Genomic DNA, 19,789 nt, shown 5'->3' on the forward strand with positions numbered 1-19,789 from the left:
CAAGCATCTTTTACAAGTATACTCACAACAGTACTCTGACAAACAGGTGTGACAAAAGGCATTGCACAATAAACCATTGTAAATCATTTTCTTTTATTCAGTGTCAAAATAAATTGTCCCAAAATTGGACATCATAAGCTCTACAGCAGATATACCATTTCTCTTAAAAATAAAAGTATTCACATGGTCCATATAAGAAGACAGATGGCTGTAGAAGGTACACAAATCAAAGGCATCTTTTCATTACAATTTCAGTGCAATCCAAGACTGAATTGTGTGGAATATCAGGATCATATAGAATTAATCTGCATTACCACCGTTTAAGGAGATATTTTACTTGATTTTTTAAAACTTGCTTTATCTTTTGATATTTCTAAACAACCAAAAGTTTTCTTTGGCACACATATTCCACATATGGTGCATACACAATTAAACATAATGTGGAATTGAGTTTTTCTCATTTATTAATACTAAACATATATACTACTTTTCCTTTGTTTCAAAATGTTCAATGTAGGAAAAATAGGCTTCATTGTATATTCATTGTATAAATTAATTAACATATAATGATTCAAACGGAAGATTATGTGATCTTTTTCTTTAATGCAGTAGACTACACTTCACTGGTAAAGGAATAAAGCACTGTGGAAGGAATTGTGATGTTCTTGGATTCAACTTTGAAGAAGCATATAATGAGACAAAATAAATGTAAAATGTAAAATTCTATTAAAGCCTTTACAGAAATTCTAAAACTCCAAGAATTCTTTTGTACATTTCTCTGTGACAGATACCCGGATGTCTTCCTCATCGTACTCGTCAAAGTTACTCGTGTCTCCAGGTCCTCTGCACTTTGGTATGATGGGGGCATCAATCTGTAAAATCAAAAATCCACTAGCTTACAAAAGAGCAGTTACCAAGAACCAGTTATTAAACTGAAACCTTAATGTTAAAAACAAAAGGCCACACCTTCTTCTCGTAGATTGCAATCCAGTCTGTTGTAGCGAACCATCTGTGGTTTTTGATGTCGTTGACTGCATTTTTTAAATTGCCAAACCTTTTTGTGAGGTCCACCTGCAGCAGATTGCGCAGAAGATCCTTCAGGTCCGAACTAAAGTGTGAAGGAAATCGTACCTGTGGAAATAAAATATTCACATCTGTTGGAAATGTATGGAACATTCGGGGATTTGATAGTTTCATTGACATTTTGTTTATTATTTTTCTTTTTCCCTGACTGTCGGTCATTTTTTACTTTTGTTAGCAGAGGTTTTAAAGAGGTCGTACAGTATGCATTTATCAAACCTTAAATTAGGATTGAATATTCAATAAAATGCAGAAAAATTATAGCCATGCACTGAAGAAAGTGGATTTACATTATTTATATATGTGCACCAGTTGCACTCCAATTAAGTATTTTGTTCACGTGACTGCAAAAACAATGAATTAAATTATTTTAAAATGACCAAATAATGTACTCTCATAACGATTTTATGTGTGAAAACTGTTTTGTTACATCACTGAATTATACGATTTTACTATCTAACAACTAACTAACTAACTGTTAACAAACAATAGCACATATTAGCATAATAAATGATAATTTTGCTTCTTAGAAAATCATATTTTATACCTTTCCACCCTTTGCCTAAGTAAAATCTCCACTCATCATCACAATGGTAACACAGTGTAAATGAAATGGTTCTAAGTCCCAACATAATTAAACATGATCAAGTCTCCCCCTTTTCTCATCTTGCTGAAAACACACACACACACACACACACACACACACACACACACACACACCAAAAAATGACCAAAAATATTTTCTATCCCCTAACCCAATCCTAACCCTAACCCTACCCTATATATAGTTTTAACATTCTCATACATAGTAAAATATATATATATACATAATATCACTTCCTCAGAAAAGTATTTAATTTCCTGTTGTGCTCTCACATCAAAACCAGCAACATATTCTGTTTTGAACTGTTTCAGCAGATCTGTGGATATGTGGAGGTGATTTCTTTTCACTGGACAAAACATATGGATAGAGGACTCATATTTTAACCAGAAAGCAGCAGTTTGAAGTTTAAGAGGTCTTAATGATTGATTTGTTTATCACAAACATCCAGCTTTCTGCTTGACAAGTTATGAATTGATAGATTGGAGTCGTGTGAGGATCTCAGCCGTTTGGACTCTCATTCTGATGGCACCCATTCACTTCAGAGGATCAACTGGTGAGCAAGTGATGCAAAGCTAATTGTACCAAATCTGTTCCAAAGAAGAAATAAGCTACATCTTTGGTGGCCTGAGGGTGAATACATATTCGTCAAGTTTTGATTTCAGGGTAAATTTGTCTCAAAACACATGATGGCATTAAAAAATTATTTCTTTTTTTTACTTATTCTGATACAGCAACCTAATTTTATTGTACTGATGGAGCCAAATAACTTGTGTAAGAATCGAAATACATTTACATTTAGCTGATGTCTTATCCAAAGCGACTTACAATTGCTATATACACTATATGTCAGAAGTCACACGCACGTGTTTTATCCACTGCGCCAACACCACCCCATAAGGACAGAATACAGATATACAGTAGGGCCAACACCAAGATGGAATTTTACTGGCAATTACAGTACAGTAATAAATAAAATAAATCATAGTAAAAATGACAGAGATTTTTCTGACCTTGCCAGATACAATTTTCTCATAGATCTGAATAGGTTGATCAGCAAAGAAAGGTGGATATCCAGCAGCCATTTCGTAGATCAGAACGCCCAATGCCCACCAGTCAACAGCTTTGTTGTAGCCCTAACAAAGAAAGAGAGAAAACATGAAGGATTTGTTTCACTTCTAGATGAGTAAGAACTGCTGCCGTGTTTTCTTACCTTACTGAGAATGATCTCTGGTGCCAGGTATTCTGGTGTACCACACAACGTCCAGGTTCTGCCTTTGACTCGCTTGGCAAAGCCAAAGTCTGTTACCTAAATCACATTCACATTTAAGAGATATAATTAAAATAGCAATTACACAACCCAAGTGCAGGCAATATTTAAGTGACTTGCACACCTGTATGTATCCCTGATGATCGATGAGCAAGTTTTCAGGTTTAAGGTCTCTGTAGATGAGGTCTAGAGCATGAAGATACTCGAATGTAAGAACTATCTGAGCAGCATAGAACCGTGCGTTCTGCTCGCTATGAGGAAAAATGATGGTTATTTCATTTATAAGAGGAAAAGACAGGCAAAGGCTGATGTTTATTAGCTGTTTACCTGAATCTTCCAATGCGTCTCAGATGTGAGAACATCTCACCGCCTTGGATATACTCCATCACCATGTATAAATTTGAATGATCCTGTTAAGGTTATTTAAATTAAATCCTCATAATGCTGTGTAATACAATTAGTTTCTGTTTTTATGCAATAATGTTGATTTCTTTTCAGTAGCTTTAGCTACATCTTAGAATCCATATAAGTTGCATGTGTACCTTAAAAGCGAACTCCAGCTTCACAAGGAACGGAAAGGACACTGCTTGTAATATTTTCTTCTCGTTTAATGTGTGTTCTATCTGTTTAAGCTTCACCACCTGAAAAATCACCAAAAGCAGGAAGAAATACTGAATAAAAAAGAAACGAAAACTAAAATTCTACACATTTCAAATACTAAAAATATATTGTTTTTAACATACTAAAAGCATTTCTTATGTAGAACAGTGTAAATAAGTAAGGTACAACGGGGCTAGATGCTTCTTTTATTAATCTAATTTAACTTTAAAATTCTAATTTGTGAAAAAGGCTAAAGAATGAATGAGTGATATAGTGTGTACAGTGTTTATTGGCAATTACTGAAAAAAGAAAAATATTGGAATTAATAGGAAATCTTTTGTTTTAAAAGATATGTGATAATTTTAGGGATTCTCATGACATACTTTGCATTATTTTGATATATAAAAAAACAACATTTACCCTTTTGTACCCTATTTCTAAAAACACCATCAGGCAATATTTGTGGTTTTAAAACTATTGCAAAGTAATATTTGTGGTTTTGATGAAACTGTTTTAGATTTCAGTTCATGAAGAAGTGGGATCCAGACACAGTGACTTTAGAAGAACCCACAGTTATCGATTCATATGTGACTCATTCCGCCAGCATACAGTAGCTAACATTTTAATGCATGATCCTCTCAAAATAATATATTTTGGTTTGATATTTGGTTACATGACACTCTAGCAGTCTTGACTGTGTGACAGTGAAAACATGATGAGGCTGCTCGCTGCGGTTTGATCTTGTCAGCAGAGGAAGTTATAGTTTCCTCCCTGCTCTGTAGATATATTTGCCATTTCACATTATGTTCTGACACATGAAACAAGACTCAACTGTGTCAATTAACCTGCTTCTGAATTCCCTATAATTCCAAAATAATAATCAGTTTCAGTGTTGAAAATGTAAGAAATAGTTAGCTGTAAATTTGATTTGATATAATTAAAGTCAATTTTATAACCCAATTTAGTTTAGAGCATACAAAACATAAAAATGCATTTAGTTGAATTATATCATTCTTTATAGGGAACATCGGGATTCAGCTATTTAGAAATTTCATCTAAATAGAAGTATGCAAACAGAAACCATGCTCATTACCATTCGCAAATCAGTTTTTACATTTTTCAGCAAAAATGTTTTCTGTAAACCAGATTATATAAAAATCTAAACAAATTACATTTATTTTACAATGTTTTGTATGAACAGAATTTAAGGTGTTAAATCCAAATAAGTGAAACTTTACATTTGCCAAAATTATTAGAACACTAGTTAATACAACTATACATTTCCAAACATTCATTTTACCATTGATTGTATAAATCCAGTGAGATTTTTGTTTGATAACAGCCATTGCTCCACACAGAGATCTGCTCCTCATCCAGTCTGTCTGGAATGACGTGAAGAAACAGAACAAACTGAGGCAGAAATCAATCCAGAAAAACTGTGGAGACGTCTCCAAGATGCTTCAAGAGATCTACCTGCAAAGCTACCTGAAAAACTATGTGCAAGTGCATCTCGAGCAAAAGCTCCTGCTGAAATGTTGATTTCATTTAGTTCATAGAAGTTATTTGATAAAGAAAATATATTTACACAATTATTTTTGACAGCATCTTAATTTTATAGCATTTTTACACAAGTGCCTTAAACGTTTAACAGTACTGTAGCTTTGGTTTCTTGATGCGTCTTGATGACGTTGCCACAGTTCTTCTGGATTTAGTTTGTTTCATTCTAGACAGACTGATGATGATCAGATCAGATCTCTGTGTGGAGCACTACCTGCTATCAGACAAACATCTCACTGGATTTTTACAAATAATGTATATTTGGAAATTTAAACTGATATTTCCTACTGACACACTACAGCAAAAGATAGAAACAAGTGATTCAAAGCCTTTTTTTCCCTGGTGAAAATACTATGTGGTGTTCTAATAATTTGGGCCACCACTGTAATTTGCGTAGCTAACTTATTTGCAGAAAACATACAGTAAATAATAAATTGAGATTACATAAAAATTAAGTAATAAAGAGCAACTTAAATATGCACAGCAAAAACTTACAATATCAAGTTTGATTCAAGTCACTGATAATAATAATCACCCACATGTATAATTAATCGCTTATTGAACGATAAATATAAAATCAACGTATTGCTAATTGCTCTAATTTGTACATTTGTACATTGCTCCATTGACATGGAGGAATGGGACTTTTCCAGCTGACCAAAGCTAAAAACAATGACATCAAATCAGAATCCACAGATGAAAGAGCTGAGCCTTTAAAGCAGCAGACAACATAAAAATAGAGCATAATAAACTCATTCATAATAAACAGAACAAGAACAGGTCTTAAATAATTTACTTTTGAGTTTATGGAACTTATTATGCTTATTATGTTCCCTAAAATAACAAGAACGTCCTTAATTGTTATGGTGATACAAGCATTTTCCCCCCATATCTTCATAGTGAAGTCTTATTCTTCTTGGAAAACCTAAAAATAAATACTTTCAAAATATATACATTCAGCATTTCCCAAAGCCCCAGGATGTACTCATTAAGAGACTGTGTTAAAGAATGTTATATCTCATAAACAAATACCTTGCACAGAGGACAAAAATCAATTGCTGGGTCCTGTAGGAGATATACAACACAGCATGCATACTCACTTTTTCTTTGTCCAGAATCTTCATAGCGTAGTATCGTCCCGACTGTCTGTGCTTGACAAGCATTACTCTTCCAAAAGATCCAGTGCCAAGAGTTTTCAGTCTGTCAAAGTCATCTAGACACGATGTGCTCTGCAGAACCCAAGTCAGAAGTCAACAATAGTTGTGCTAAAAAAACAACTGTCTACGACTATCATGTTTATTGTAATAAAGCTCCCATACCTGTGGCTGACAGTCCCATTTTCTCAAGAAGTCCTCTTTGGCTTTTGCCAATAATTCTTTCACTAAATAAACAGATAACAGAATTAACATTATAAACTGAAAAAGGATAGCTCAATGCATGCTTTTAAGAAAAGACAATAAACTGCTTAATATGGAATAGAATAGAACAAAACTTTAACATTTTCAGCTTCATTCCAATCTATGTAAATGTGTAACACAGAACTTATTTAATGCTTTGAAGTTGGTCTATCTGAATCATTCTGTCAGCATCCCCTGGGATTTCTACTTCTGAGTAAGGGATTGACATTTTATATTTATGTTTTTGAACTAGATTAAAGAGGGGGCAACTTTAAATCTCCATATGTTAGACATAATAAAAAAATGCAAATATTAAAAAAAGGTGTATTCTGTAATGAACTGAAAGTTGCAGGAACAGAGTATTTGAGTTGAGTTTCATGTCATAAAACCCATTTCCAACAGGTGAAACCACTGTCCAAACTGAAACGTATTTCAAATTACATAACACTGGATGTGTTATAAAATGTCTTGTTCTATAAAAGTTCTTGCTATTTCATTTAGGCAGCAGCAGAGTTGTTATCAACTAATCCATCTTTTCTTCTGGTTGGTCAGTCAAATGCATAATCAGTGAAAGCTGCTCAATTTTCTATCCAGAGACAATATCGAAAGTAAAGGTTTGGCCCGCCACCTGCACATGAGATTTGAATTGCATACGTTTGGATTTATTATCAGTAACAATGGTGTATTTGTTTATTTTTACATTTACATTTTGGCATAGCAGGGCAACCTACAGTATTATCAGGTCTGCCATTAACTAAAAGAAAAGTTAATACTTTATGTACAGGACACTTGATGTTTTAACACTAACAAGTTTAGTTTGCTTTAAATGTTTGCTGGCTGTGAGAAGCAAACTGATCTCTTCCTGTTGAAACCACAAAAAGTCTGACAACAATCAAAGTGTGCTGAAATATACAGTATGAACTTAGACGAGACTAACACATTTTACTCTGGAATTAAAATAAAAGTCCTACTTCATATCCTTCAATCTAGAGCTTGGGAAATCCATCAGATACTCTCTAAAGTATATGAAACGACTTTATTTATATCAAAAGTCAGTCATTAAAAAACAACAACAACAAAACAAACAAACAAACAAACAAACAACAACAACAAAAAAACAGCCATTTTGTGCATTTAATAGAAATAATGAAATATTTTAAAATAGTTCATTTTGACTTACTTGTTGCATCCCAAAGGATGGTATACTCTGACACATGTGGCCCCTCATTCTCTATTCCTTTCTCAAGGTATCCTTTTCGATACTTAAAAAATCGACTAGCTAACATGTCCAGCCTCTGAAGGGCAGAGTTGGTGCCTGTTGGCTGCCCAAGGTTTGGATCTTTTGTCTGGGCCATCACATGCACCGTTCACACTGAAGGAAACTCTCAAATGGTTGGTAACCACAAATGCTCTTCAACTGAAGTCTCTATATCACAGAAGTCATAGTCATTTCCTGTTTGAGAGGGTTAGATTAACAAGCGAGTTTTTTGCCATACCACCAACTGAGCTAGTTATACTTCCTGTTGGAGTATTCTGTGTTAATCAAGAAGTAAACACATCAGGCCCTTTGCTCAACACCCAAAACAGTGGAGAAAAACAAAAAGACACTCTAAAGTTCCAAAGGCCATCACAGGGAGAATGTATTGATTCTCACTTAGAGATAACTTGTGTATAGGCTTACCACTAACATGTAGAAATGTTTTACTTATTCTTGAAAATACAGACTTACAGTTCAGCTATGTATAACTGAACTGACATGCCAATATATTGATCATATCATTTGATGTTAGTGCATGTACATGCAGTATGTCTTAATTTTTCAATAAAAATGTGCATACATTAGTTTAAATATAAATAAAATGTGTCTGGCTATTTCATTCTTCTTCTTCTTGCTCATCTCATATGCGTTCTATAAAATAATTTCACCTTAATAGGTTAACTATTACTCAGCCCTGACTAATGTTATTACTAATGTAACTATGCCTATTATTATTATTAGTATTAGTTTTTTTTAGCAGAATGCAAAACAAATATACCCAGGTGGTCAGTGCTTTCCTTAGCATATGAATTTATATTATTACTTACTCCAGAGATCAATTTGTAGCCTAATAAAACGCTTGTGTTAGCAGTTATTAACAGATACCCTCACAAATAAAAACAATCCAGCACATAAACAAAGTAGACAAAACCAATAAAATAGTAGCGTAGCCTGTGATGCGTTAAGTCGTAGCACCATCATGCGGAGAAAATACGAAATAAACAGCAGTGATGAAATAGTCTTGATAACAAATGACACTACCGTTTATTCAGTGTTTAATATGTCTAGTATATATATATATATATATATATATATATATATATATATATATATATATATATATATATAAGTAAAGTGCGACTGTAGTTTATAGGCCAACTGTGATTTTTAGTTATCTATACACATAGTCAGCAATGATGAACATAATTTGGTTTATATTAATTAAAATTACATTTGAAAAAGAAGAAAATACGATTATTTATTTCTTTGGAAAAAGGAAATATATGTAATATTTATTTATTTGCCTTTTATTATTAGTCATCTGGAATAAGAACCCGGATGGAAACATTGGTTTGTTGCTAAGAGTCCGTGCGCTCTGGAAGAGTCCATGTGTTTCAGAGTGGGTAATTATGGTCACTCACCATTTAATGGTAATCATGGTCCCTCACCACATGCCCCTTAATCTACTGTTTAGAAATAAAGAGTAATTTATATAGATCCTATATGAAATATAAACTGACAAATTGTATTTAAATTATATTTTGTTCTTAGTATTGTGTAAACAGTGTGCAGTCCACGCGCCCCTATTTGAACAATGGATCGGTCCATCTTCATCGTGCACTCGCGTTAACTGGACAACATACAGAGCACAGATCGAGGGATTTCATTTAAAGCCAAACCTTTAAATGACATGTTAAAATGAGATAAAATGCATTACGGCCAAAAATAAGACTTATACAGAAAGAGAGAAAAGAAAGAGCAACAGCGACAGCATCGCAGACAGAGGCTGGAGCCTGTGTATTATAGGTAATTCACTCAAAACCTTCTCATTATTATCCTACTTTATCTAATTTCTGCTGTTACATAGTTTATGCAAAAATTTTACGGACAAATTACAATGTTACGGATAAATAATTATTCAATGGCTTGAGTTCAGTGGCTGTAAGCCATCAGGATGTCTTGTGTGTCAGGATGCGGCGCATCTCTCATCGCATCTGCCTTTTATAATTAATGATTATTTGTCACTTTAATAACATGCACCATAACCTAATCATTATTTATAAGTTTGTAATATTCGATGTGTAGTTTAACTGAGAGCTTCATAAATCGTGGCAATGCAGCACCGGTGTTTTATTATCATCTGGGCCTCTCTGCATCAGGAGGTCTTGCAAGAAATTCAGTGGCAAATGAATCACATGACAGCGCAGCGTAACCTGTTTTTAACTGTGCGTTATTATGAAGAAAGGAATAGGAGAATTAAAGGAGTAAAGCAGGTGTTTGGATGCAAATCTGGATTTAAGCATCCTCATATATGGCCTATACAAAGGCCAGCACTACCATCACATACAGTAATGCTCATGAAATAACTGGTGCACACGAGCTAGATCAGCAAAAACCAGGACCAGGATGTATCTACTGTATGTATCTGTACATTTATCCACCTCATGCCACAGGATCTATCATTTTTATCAGTACACCTCATGTAACATTCAGGAGCCAATGAGTTTTGTGCTATAACAGACGAGTGATTCAAGAAGATAAGCCAACATCACTGAATTCCTCTGTTGATGGGAGAGGATGGTTTCTGGGATGGATTGATGTTGTTTGCGCATTAGTTCATTGTTTCAATAATTTTTTTTTTTTTTTTTTTCATGGATTGTTCAGAGTAGGAGCTTTGGAGATTTCTGCTGTTCTGTTTTCTCTCTTGCTGTAAGTAAAACTGGTGTGGTTATTATGTTTCCAAGGATACATATAGGCCTGTGTCTAAGAGCTGTTCCTAATTTTAGAAACATACTCAAAACGTAACAACACCCCACGCTTAGTGTGACTTCACATATGCTTTATCAGGGGTTTGAGTCTTTACTCATTGCTTAATACATGAAAAAATTGGTATTTTTCACTACCAGTGCCAGAAACCTGGAACAGTTATACCTTTTAGTTGTCGTACCATTGGCATACAGGTTTGGAACTACGTCAAGTGAATTATTCTAACATTTTTTGGTGACTGTCCCTTTATGGGTAACTTAATTTACACCCTTTAGGGGTAGAAGGAGCACAAAGGGTGCTGCCCAAGTGACAAGCTACAATTTTTGTAACGGAAGTCTTGGAATAGGCAGTTTTCAAGGGAAAAGTTTGGTTGATATGCTTTATTGGAAATTCATTATCAATTAGTAGAACATGTACGCTTGTGGCACAGAGAACCACTGTCAGGCACATCTCTTAAGGGTCTTAAGGCTGGAATACACTTCACAACTTTTGAAATCTGAACAGATTTTTTATAATGTGGATAATGTCATTTTTTGGGGCCTGCCTACAAAATATATTTTTTTGGTGTGTATCACTTTAAATGCAAATAAGCTGTGTGAAAATGGAGGACAGCGTACAACCAGGGGGGCAGGGTTTCATATTTTTTTGAAGCAGCCCTGGGTGCCGCCAAGGGGCAAGGAACTCGACCGGAAGTTGAAGTCGGGTGGGGGCTGCCATCTTTTAGCAGAACTTCACTTGCGTTAGCATTCCCATTGACTCCCATTCATTTTGGCGTCACTTTGACAGCGAATAACTTTACATCTGAGGCGTTTAAAGACTCTGTTTGTCCATTATTTATTTCTAAAGATACACGACAATGTATAAAGGGCTCCATTACCTTCTATGTTACATTATGGCCCCGTATAAACAGTTTTTGTAAAAAATAGGCTAACGATTGCGTCATAACCACTCGGCTCTCTGTCGCATTACCGTACAGACAGGAGGAGAAGCTCGCAGGCAATTAACTTAATATGGCGTACTGGCGTTACATTTTAAAGTACTATACAAAATAATTAATCAGAATACTTACTCCTGCTCACTCACGACAAAGAACTCCCCGCTCAAGCTCGCCGTCTCTGCAAGATTAACGATGGCAGTTTGCACGCACAGCCACTTAGAAGATTTACATCTGCCAGACAGATTGCTGACGTCGTCAAGCTTCGTTTGAGTCTGCGCGTCAGAAACGGAAGTGCTAAAAAACGCTAAAACTGGGCTTCATTTGTCTCAATTGAGTTCCAATGGGGTCGCTGTGTCCATTTCTTTTACTGTCTATGGGTGCCGCCATTGGCTAGCGGACCCCCACCTGCTGTTAGCATTCCATTGACTCCCATTCATTTTGGCGTCACTTTGACAGCGAATAACTTTACATCTGAGGTGTTTAAAGACTCCATTTGTCCATTAATTATTTTTTAAGAAACACAAAAATGCATAAAATGCTCCATTACCTTGTATCTTACGTTATGGTCCCGTAGAAGCAGTTTTAGTAAAAAATAGGCTAATTATTGCGTCATAACCAACGACTTTCCGTCGCACAGTAGAGAAATTACCGTATGGACAGGAGGAGAAGCTCGCAGACAATCTTTTACTGTCTATGAGGCAATCGAGGGGACGTGGAGGCATAAAGTCAAGGGAGATAATTAATCAGAATACTTATCAAAATTTGCGTGACATCTACGTCATCAAGCTCAGTTTGAGTCTGCTCAGTACACCCAACCCCCAGGAAGTGCGTGCTTCTAATTGACTTTTCTTGTCTCCGTTGAATCCAATGGGGTCGCTGTGTCCATTTCTTTTACTGTCTATGCGTACAAACGCTGAGGGCAGAAACTGTAGCTGTGTCTGGAATCGCTCACTCGTTCACTAATCCCTATATAGTGTATGGCAGCTGAGTGCAGTGCATTATATCAGAAAGGAGTTAATTAAGTGAACAGATTCAGACGGTGACGTATACACTGCACGTGAGACTTGGAACTGTTGCAAAAACATCGTCACATATGTACTTTTAAATTACATGTACCTTATTTCAGAATGTATTATAAATCGCAATTACACTCAAAATGACTTTTTATTGTGATTATACATACCCCCGCATCAGCTTTGTGGTTTCATTGATGGCATTATTAATCTGTTTTGTTATATTTTTATGTTCATAATCATTAAATACTATTAAAGTACTGAGAATACACATATTATTTGTAATATCTTCTTGACACTCTCCCGAGCAGTGTTTAGAGCTCAGATAAGATACTGGCCGTAAAGCGCCCTCAGGCGACAGTTAATTTTACATAAGAATGATTACGCTAACATTACCTACTGGGATTAATTAACATTTTTAATCATCTTTAAACATTTTTTTAATCATTTTTAATAATCAAATTATTTTACATTTACATTTATTAATTTAGCATAATTTAGCAGACGCTTTTATCCAAAGTGACTAACAAATGAGGACAGTGGAAGCAATCAAAAACAACAAAAAGAGCAATCATATATAAGAGCTATAACAAGTCTCTATAACAAGTTTGGTTAACACAGAACACGTAGCATGGGATTTTAAATAATATAATAAATGAAAAGAAAACAGATAGAATAGAAAAAGAATAGAGCAAACTAGTGTTAGAGGACTTTTACTGTATATATATATATATATAAAATAGAATAGAATTAGAATATACTTAAATGGCATTTCTCATTCAAACTCGCTTGCTCCCACTCTTGCTTCCAGCTCCGGTTCTCCGCATTGGATTGTGGGAAATAATGCTTCACAGAGTGTACATTGGTTGTACCCTCAAAATCAGAATGCATTGTGGGTAAAAAAAGAGGAGGACGGATGTAGGGAATGAAGTCGTTCACATTTAGAATTTGGACAGCACTACAAAATTGCTGACACTCAAAATAGTGCACTATATAGTGTATAGAGAGCGGTTTCGAACACTGCTTATGGCAATGCAGGGCTGTCAGTCAGCTACTGTGGGCAGGGCCTAAGCAATATGAAGTCATATTGTTTGGAGAATCAAAATGACATGTCTAGTGAGACTGATTTGGTTTAATGTGGATAAAAAAGTAAAGTGTGGGTGGATTTTTATCATTGTAGGGTGGCTGCGTTCACACACTGCCAACACATATTTATGTCCAGACACCATGTAAAAGTGGATGTTGCATAATAGGTCCCCTTTAAATATTGGTTGGTTCTGTTATAAGTGAGAGTAAGTGTGGTTAAAGAGACTTTTAGTTGTGTATTTTCCGATTCCTAGAGCTAGTTCAAAGTCAAACCAGTGTGCACCGTTTTGCTACAGTTTCAGGTTTGAACGACATGTTTCCTGGAAACGGTGAGCAACGGGGTTTGAGATAAGTTTTCTCTTGTTTGGTGGGTATGTCAAACATGTCATACCAATCAGCAGCAACATGTATATAAACCACATGGTGTTAAAGAGACAGCTCGCACTTGGTAATTAACATCAAAATAAATTCACAAGAGCAAGTATATTGTTTGCACATGTTTATTTACATTTAAAGTAGGGCTGCACGTTTTCAAGTTTTTCATTAACGGTTAATACTCGGTTAACCATAGTGTGCGCCATGGTTGCCATTGTCCGGTATTGCAGACATTGGCCGAAAAAAGTAATGTCCGTCAAAATTAAATCTCTCCGGTCAAATTGTCAGATTAAAATAGCCTAATAATCCTGCCCCCTAACACAATCTGAATTTGAGAATAAGCATAAAATGTATAAAGCAAAAATACACAGACCTTTGGCTATGTTATAAAGGAACATGCTCTAGTAATAGTTATGTAACTTTCCGTGTTTAGAGCAGTCCAGCAATCCGTAGTGATGGCAACTACATCAGGTGACTGTAGATCTTCTTCGAGCGAATCTCTTTTTGCCTCATATCGTTTTTCAATGTGGCGTGTGATTGCCGAACGCTAGAGGGAATGCTGTAGCGGGGTGGAACAATATTCATCAGTTCTTTAAAGCCTTCGCCCTCCACCATTCTAATTGGCATCATGTCCTTTTCAATCATTCTGCAAATCCCCTGTGTTATGGATTCGGCTTTAGCATCACTGCACATGTTTTGCGCTAGCATCGTGGGGATGGGGATAATTATTTATTTATTTTTTAAATTACATTTATATCTGAATTTATGTCAACCTATAGACTTTCAAATATCAAAATGTCATGAATTCATATGTATTTGTGTACAAAATGACATATAAACATATTTTTCTATTATATGTTGCCTGGAAATGCTTCCAACACGTGCGCGTGTCGCGTGAAAAATAGGCTTCGGTTTTATTTCTAGCATGCACGCGTTTTCCGCGCGTCTCACCCAGGCAGTCTGCAAGCTCTAACCTTTAACATGGGAAGCTGAATTAAAAACAGACACGCCATGCAGCTGAGATGCTTGCGCCACGCATCCAGTGTGTCACCGGCCTAATAATGATGCCCGGGTGTTGGCTGTTGAGATGGTACAACAACGAGGTTGTACTTGAAGTATATCTAAGCACTGCATTGCAATACTTGCATTTTGCCCCGTCACTCCCAATTTTAAAGTGCTCCCACGCTGTACTTTTCTTTGCCCACTTCATATTAGAAAACTGGTCATGACTTCTTCTTGTGTACATTACAAATGTCTGGGAGCGCTCTGGCAGTCTCTAGTGGTGCAAAAATGTATTACAACTAAATTCAATGCACGCCATTGACGCCACTTAACCGAGCAAAATGTTTCACTCGGTTAAGCAATTTTTAATGGTTAATCGGTTAATCGGTTAACCATGGACACCCCTAATTTAAAGGCAAAATAACTAAAATAATAAGAGCACAAATATAGATCTGGAACTTCTTTAAGTCTGTTTAAATATCATTTAGTAATTGCAATGTCTTCTGGTCCATATCCTTTACTTAAGAAGGTGTGCTAAATACTGATTAATGTAATATAGATATTCTATAGATATTTATATATTTAGCTATTGTGACACTTTCATACACTTTTTTTATACACCTCTGATTATATATAATGGTAAATAATAGAATATCATAGCACAACAACAGTGATCAATAATGATAAGCCTAATACTCACAATAAAAACAATAAGGTCATAAAGATCATAACATAACACTCAGAGGTAAGAAGTGAATTATCCTTCACCTTAAATGGTTGTTGTTTCATCCTCAAATGCATGGCAAATGTTAAATCACAATAATGAGGAACCACAGTCCTTCAAATCCCTTCACTCGATTGGGATTATCTATTTTATTTTGGACAGCAAAGGCAGTGACTGTATCATCAAACGTATTTTCCAGTATTAAACAAGTATTTATACAATTTATACATTTCATCAGCCTCCGAAAATTCTTCCAAAAGAACGCAAAGAATGGCCTTCTCAGCTGCCATAGTTGCAACTCTTGCGTCATCAGACCAGGGTGTTCAATGCACCACCATTTACGTTTAAAAAACATTTTGCACCTTTTTTGGGGGGGCTGAACTTGGTCCTGATCTCCTGTCTTTTGTTCCTGAGTTGCCCTAATTTGTCATTATGTTCACCTGTGTTCATTCAATTAGCCTTTCGCCGGCCCCTCCCCCAGAATGGCCATCGTCCAGTCACACATCATAGCAACCGTTACTATGTGAGCAGCTTCGACAAACATTGACTCCAAGCAAGATGGTGAAGCGGTGCGCCCACGGCATTTGTAAATCGGACACTATATTCCCCGAGAAATTGCCTGGAGGAGTTGTGTTCTTTCCATTCCCAAAGCTGAAAACACAACGCAATAAAATAAAATGGATATCTGAATGCCTTATATTGTATTTTATGTGTTTCATTTTATTATTTTATCTGTTATGCACCTTTTAAGCCAAAGCAATTTTCTATTTGTGAATTCTGTTCATCAACAATGGAAATAAAACATTCTGATCCTGATTCTCAAAACAACAGAGAAATGTTAGTTAGCTTTGAATGGCTTTGACACACATGTAGGTTTAGCTAGCTAGCATACCTTTGTATTTGAACAAAATCGTTACTCACAATAGACAATAATAGACCATAACATATGAAAGAGAACTTTCACGGCAGTGCAAGAGCATGACTGGTCCACAGGGCGGTGCTGGTTGCATTTGAAGTACAGGTCATGGGGTTTCTCAGATTTCGCTTGAGACCGGTAAGCATTAGCCTCGATAGTAGTCGTGTCTCCTTCATTGCCTATTTTTATATTTTGAATGTATCCCTTCACTGCTTACTGTAACCCCTTTTACCTCGATCTGGAGGATATCGCGGATGTATTGCTCCAAAAAAGGTCACTGACACGCACTGGTATACCTCTTCCCGTCATGGCAATATGTCGAGCTGGTCGTGTTTGACCATTTGTTTGTAGGAGGTAGCAACAGTAACTAAGGGGGGCGGGGCTCAGCGAAAGGCTAATTATGTCATTAGTCTCTCTCATAAAAAAAAAAAATAAAATTCTCCCCATTTCTGTCCTGTCCTTGTCAATTATTATTTTGGTCCATGTGTTGTGCCACCTCAGCTCCTCGATTCCTTGTGTTTGCTGTGTGGATTATAATAAAATACTTTATTGGATTACCTCCTGCCTCCTTACAGAGCACAGTACCATGACTTTAAGCAATTCGCAAAAAGTTTTAATGAAACTAGTCAGTTTAGTTCTGAGAAAGAGTGTACAATTCTCAAGCAGCATCAATGAAGGTATGATAAGTTATCTTAAGTGGACCAAAAAAAATCAAATAAAATCTTTAGATTTAATTAAGTTAAATGAGTAATTAGCAAACTAGTATTTACATAAGTTATATTTGACTTGGCCACTTGTTTTACTAGTAAAATGAGTATTTGTGCAAACCCTACATTATATAATAAATATATATAAAAAAAATGTATTGCATACTATAATAATTTCAGAAGGTTATGTTGTGTTGTTATTTTTTCTTTTTCTTCTCAGCAGCTCCCACTCACTGAAGTGGAATAGTGACATAATATTCTTCTTCTAACAGTTTCCAGCATTTCAGTGATAAAAGTACATTTGAAATGCATCCACAAAGGGGAACAGTTATTGTACAATGCTTGGAAGTATTCAAAAAGCATTTACAAAACAACTTTTGAATTGATTCCCTCTTGTAAACTCAATGATGTGGAGCATGTGGAGAGAGGGGGCAGTCGTGGCCTAATGACGATAGAAATACTTTGAGTCTCAGGTCTGGAAGGAATTGTAGGTGGCCACACTTCCCTTACTTCACTTCACTTCACTTCACTTCACTTCACTTCACTTCACTTCACTTCAGATTAACATTTTCCAAATTTAGTTAGCATTAGTGACAAAGTTGAGAAATATAGGATATGACTTTAATTTCAATTAGTTACCTCCCTGATTACCATATTATTACCATATACCACTCCTCATTCACTGATATCAGAAACACTGAAAATATAAGGTGAAATATCACAGAAGTTCTGTTCATAACATATATTAAAAGAAAAATGAAGTCTCGAAGAGTAGTTTCAAGGTGGTTATTGTGCAAACATTTTTCCTATCAAATGCACATTCGTCAGCATTAAAAGGTATTATTGCAAAATTTTGTTTGTGAAGGATGAAAAATAGATACATTTTTGTCAGTTATTTTATCTACTGTTCGCTGCATTTCTTACAGATTTTCTGAATTCGAAATCAGATGAAGTAGCACTATAATACAGTACATTTGTTGGAACGCATTATTGAGAGAGCAATTCCGTTTAAATCATGCTTTCACTGGAAAATATTCAGTATAGGAGGAATACCAAATACCTTGAGAGCTATAGCTTGAGACTCATATTCATTGCAGTCATCTACATCTACATTTCAGTTATATTATGGGCTGTTGGCACATGCTCATGATGGAGCAGTAGTGGCGCGCTCTTGGAGCGAGTGAAAATTACAACGCTCCACCTTTTAAAAAATCCACTCCTCGCTCCAGTCAAAATAACACCGCTCCAATCCACACAGTTTACAAAGAATCCTGCTAAGCAAGTTTGTTATAGTCAGCCTGTTTATAGTAAATTTGCAGATCAGAATAATCAGGGCCGGTGCTGGCCAAATGTGTGCCCTAAGCAGGATTGTATTTATGTGCCCCTCTTCCTCAAATATCATGAAAAAACCAAACAAACAAACAGCAATTACAACACAAAAGCACCTACTATAGGGGTCAAAATAGAACTTTAATAAAAAATAAATAAATAAAAATTACAATTGTAGCTCTCGACATTTACCTATGGCTATGGCTTTATTATGACTAATTTATTTTATAGTCTCAAGCTTTCAGAAATCATGCAAAAGAAAATTAATACATTATTATAATACAAACAATAATACAGTATTATAATAATAATTCTTTGTAAATTATTATTTGAAGTAAAAAAAAAAAACATGGTTAAGTTGTGGTTACCAAGAACGATGCATTTTGGTGTTATTCTTGTTAAAAGCATGGATAATTTTCGTAAGGGAACCTGTAGATGCGTCGGTGGTGGTGAAATTATTTCTGACATTAAAACTTGTTTTTAACGTCAACAGCCAAAAAAGCTTCACAGGAATGTGCCTGAAAGTGATACAAGGGCCTCGTTTTTACCTAAAGGATTTACAGTTTATTTGATTAAATATCAAAAATGTAAAAGGTGTTTATTATAGTTGACACCTAGATTAACCTTTTACAGTTGTCTTTATGACTGTATCATTCTCCTCAAATGCTATTGACGTTAGAAAATTTGCGAATATCAAACCTCCAACGTCAAGCCAACTTTATGCCAGAATTTAAAAAACATTTTTACTTCCGTTTTTTTTCTCTCTGTGCTGATTGCTGATGTCTTTTTCATGGGCATAGATGTCCATCCATCAATTATAAGCTTCACCCGCAAACATGAGGTGCGAGCGCAGTTGGGGGAAAGGCACCGTTTATTTATTTTTTTAGCAAGTTGGATGGTGCCCCTCTGGGTGTTGGTGCCCTACACAAACTGTGTACTCTGCATATAGGGAGCGCGGGACTGAGAATAATGACACTTTTGTTAAAAGATGGCATACAGTGCACGGAGGAGAAGAATTGTTGAATAAAGTCGCTAATTTTGCTTTTGTGCACAAAACGTATTCTCGTATCTTCATAAAATTGTGGTTATACCACTGATTACACATGGACCATTTTACAGAGGTCCATCTTACTAGGTTTCTGGGCCTGGGAACATTTGAGTTGCATTGCTG

General features: G+C 35.6%; 2 protein-coding genes across 4 annotated transcripts in view; one reads left to right on the top strand and one right to left on the bottom strand.

Moving 5' to 3' along the window:
• Positions 1–74: 74 nt before the first annotated feature.
• LOC113069366 (cAMP-dependent protein kinase catalytic subunit alpha-like) lies at positions 75–8,055 on the bottom strand. Its single transcript, XM_026242390.1, has 10 exons — positions 7,686–8,055; positions 6,428–6,489; positions 6,209–6,337; positions 3,494–3,592; positions 3,279–3,361; positions 3,076–3,202; positions 2,895–2,990; positions 2,695–2,817; positions 967–1,131; positions 75–872 (listed from the first exon to the last, which is right to left on the bottom strand). The coding sequence occupies exons 1-10, from the start codon at positions 7,858–7,860 to the stop codon at positions 747–749; spliced, it is 1,185 nt and encodes a 394-aa protein (XP_026098175.1). The 5' UTR covers positions 7,861–8,055; the 3' UTR covers positions 75–746.
• Positions 8,056–9,378: 1,323 nt separating this feature from the next.
• ttll7 (tubulin tyrosine ligase-like family, member 7) overlaps positions 9,379–19,789 on the top strand; it is a 118,546-nt gene continuing 108,135 nt past the window's right edge. For all 3 annotated transcript variants that reach the window (XM_026242391.1, XM_026242392.1, XM_026242393.1), the window contains exon 1: positions 9,379–9,569. The gene's annotated coding sequence lies outside the window, so the exon portion shown is untranslated. The remainder of the gene's footprint in view (positions 9,570–19,789) is intronic.

The sequence above is a fragment of the Carassius auratus genome, unplaced genomic scaffold (genome assembly GCF_003368295.1).
Source record: "Carassius auratus strain Wakin unplaced genomic scaffold, ASM336829v1 scaf_tig00001591, whole genome shotgun sequence".
NCBI classification, from domain to species: domain Eukaryota; kingdom Metazoa; phylum Chordata; class Actinopteri; order Cypriniformes; family Cyprinidae; genus Carassius; species Carassius auratus.

What these genes read in the sequence shown, in the direction of transcription:
- LOC113069366 (XM_026242390.1), bottom strand. Translation starts at nt 7,860, where the DNA reads ATGGCCCAGACAAAAGATCCAAACCTTGGGCAGCCAACAGGCACCAAC. An exon ending in CATCCTTTGGGATGCAACAA is followed by an intron (nt 6,490 to 7,685) that starts GTAAGTCAAAAT and finishes CTGTTTATTTAG; the next exon opens with TGAAAGAATTATTGGCAAAA. An exon ending in TTGCAATCTACGAGAAGAAG is followed by an intron (nt 873 to 966) that starts GTGTGGCCTTTT and finishes TTGATTTTACAG; the next exon opens with ATTGATGCCCCCATCATACC.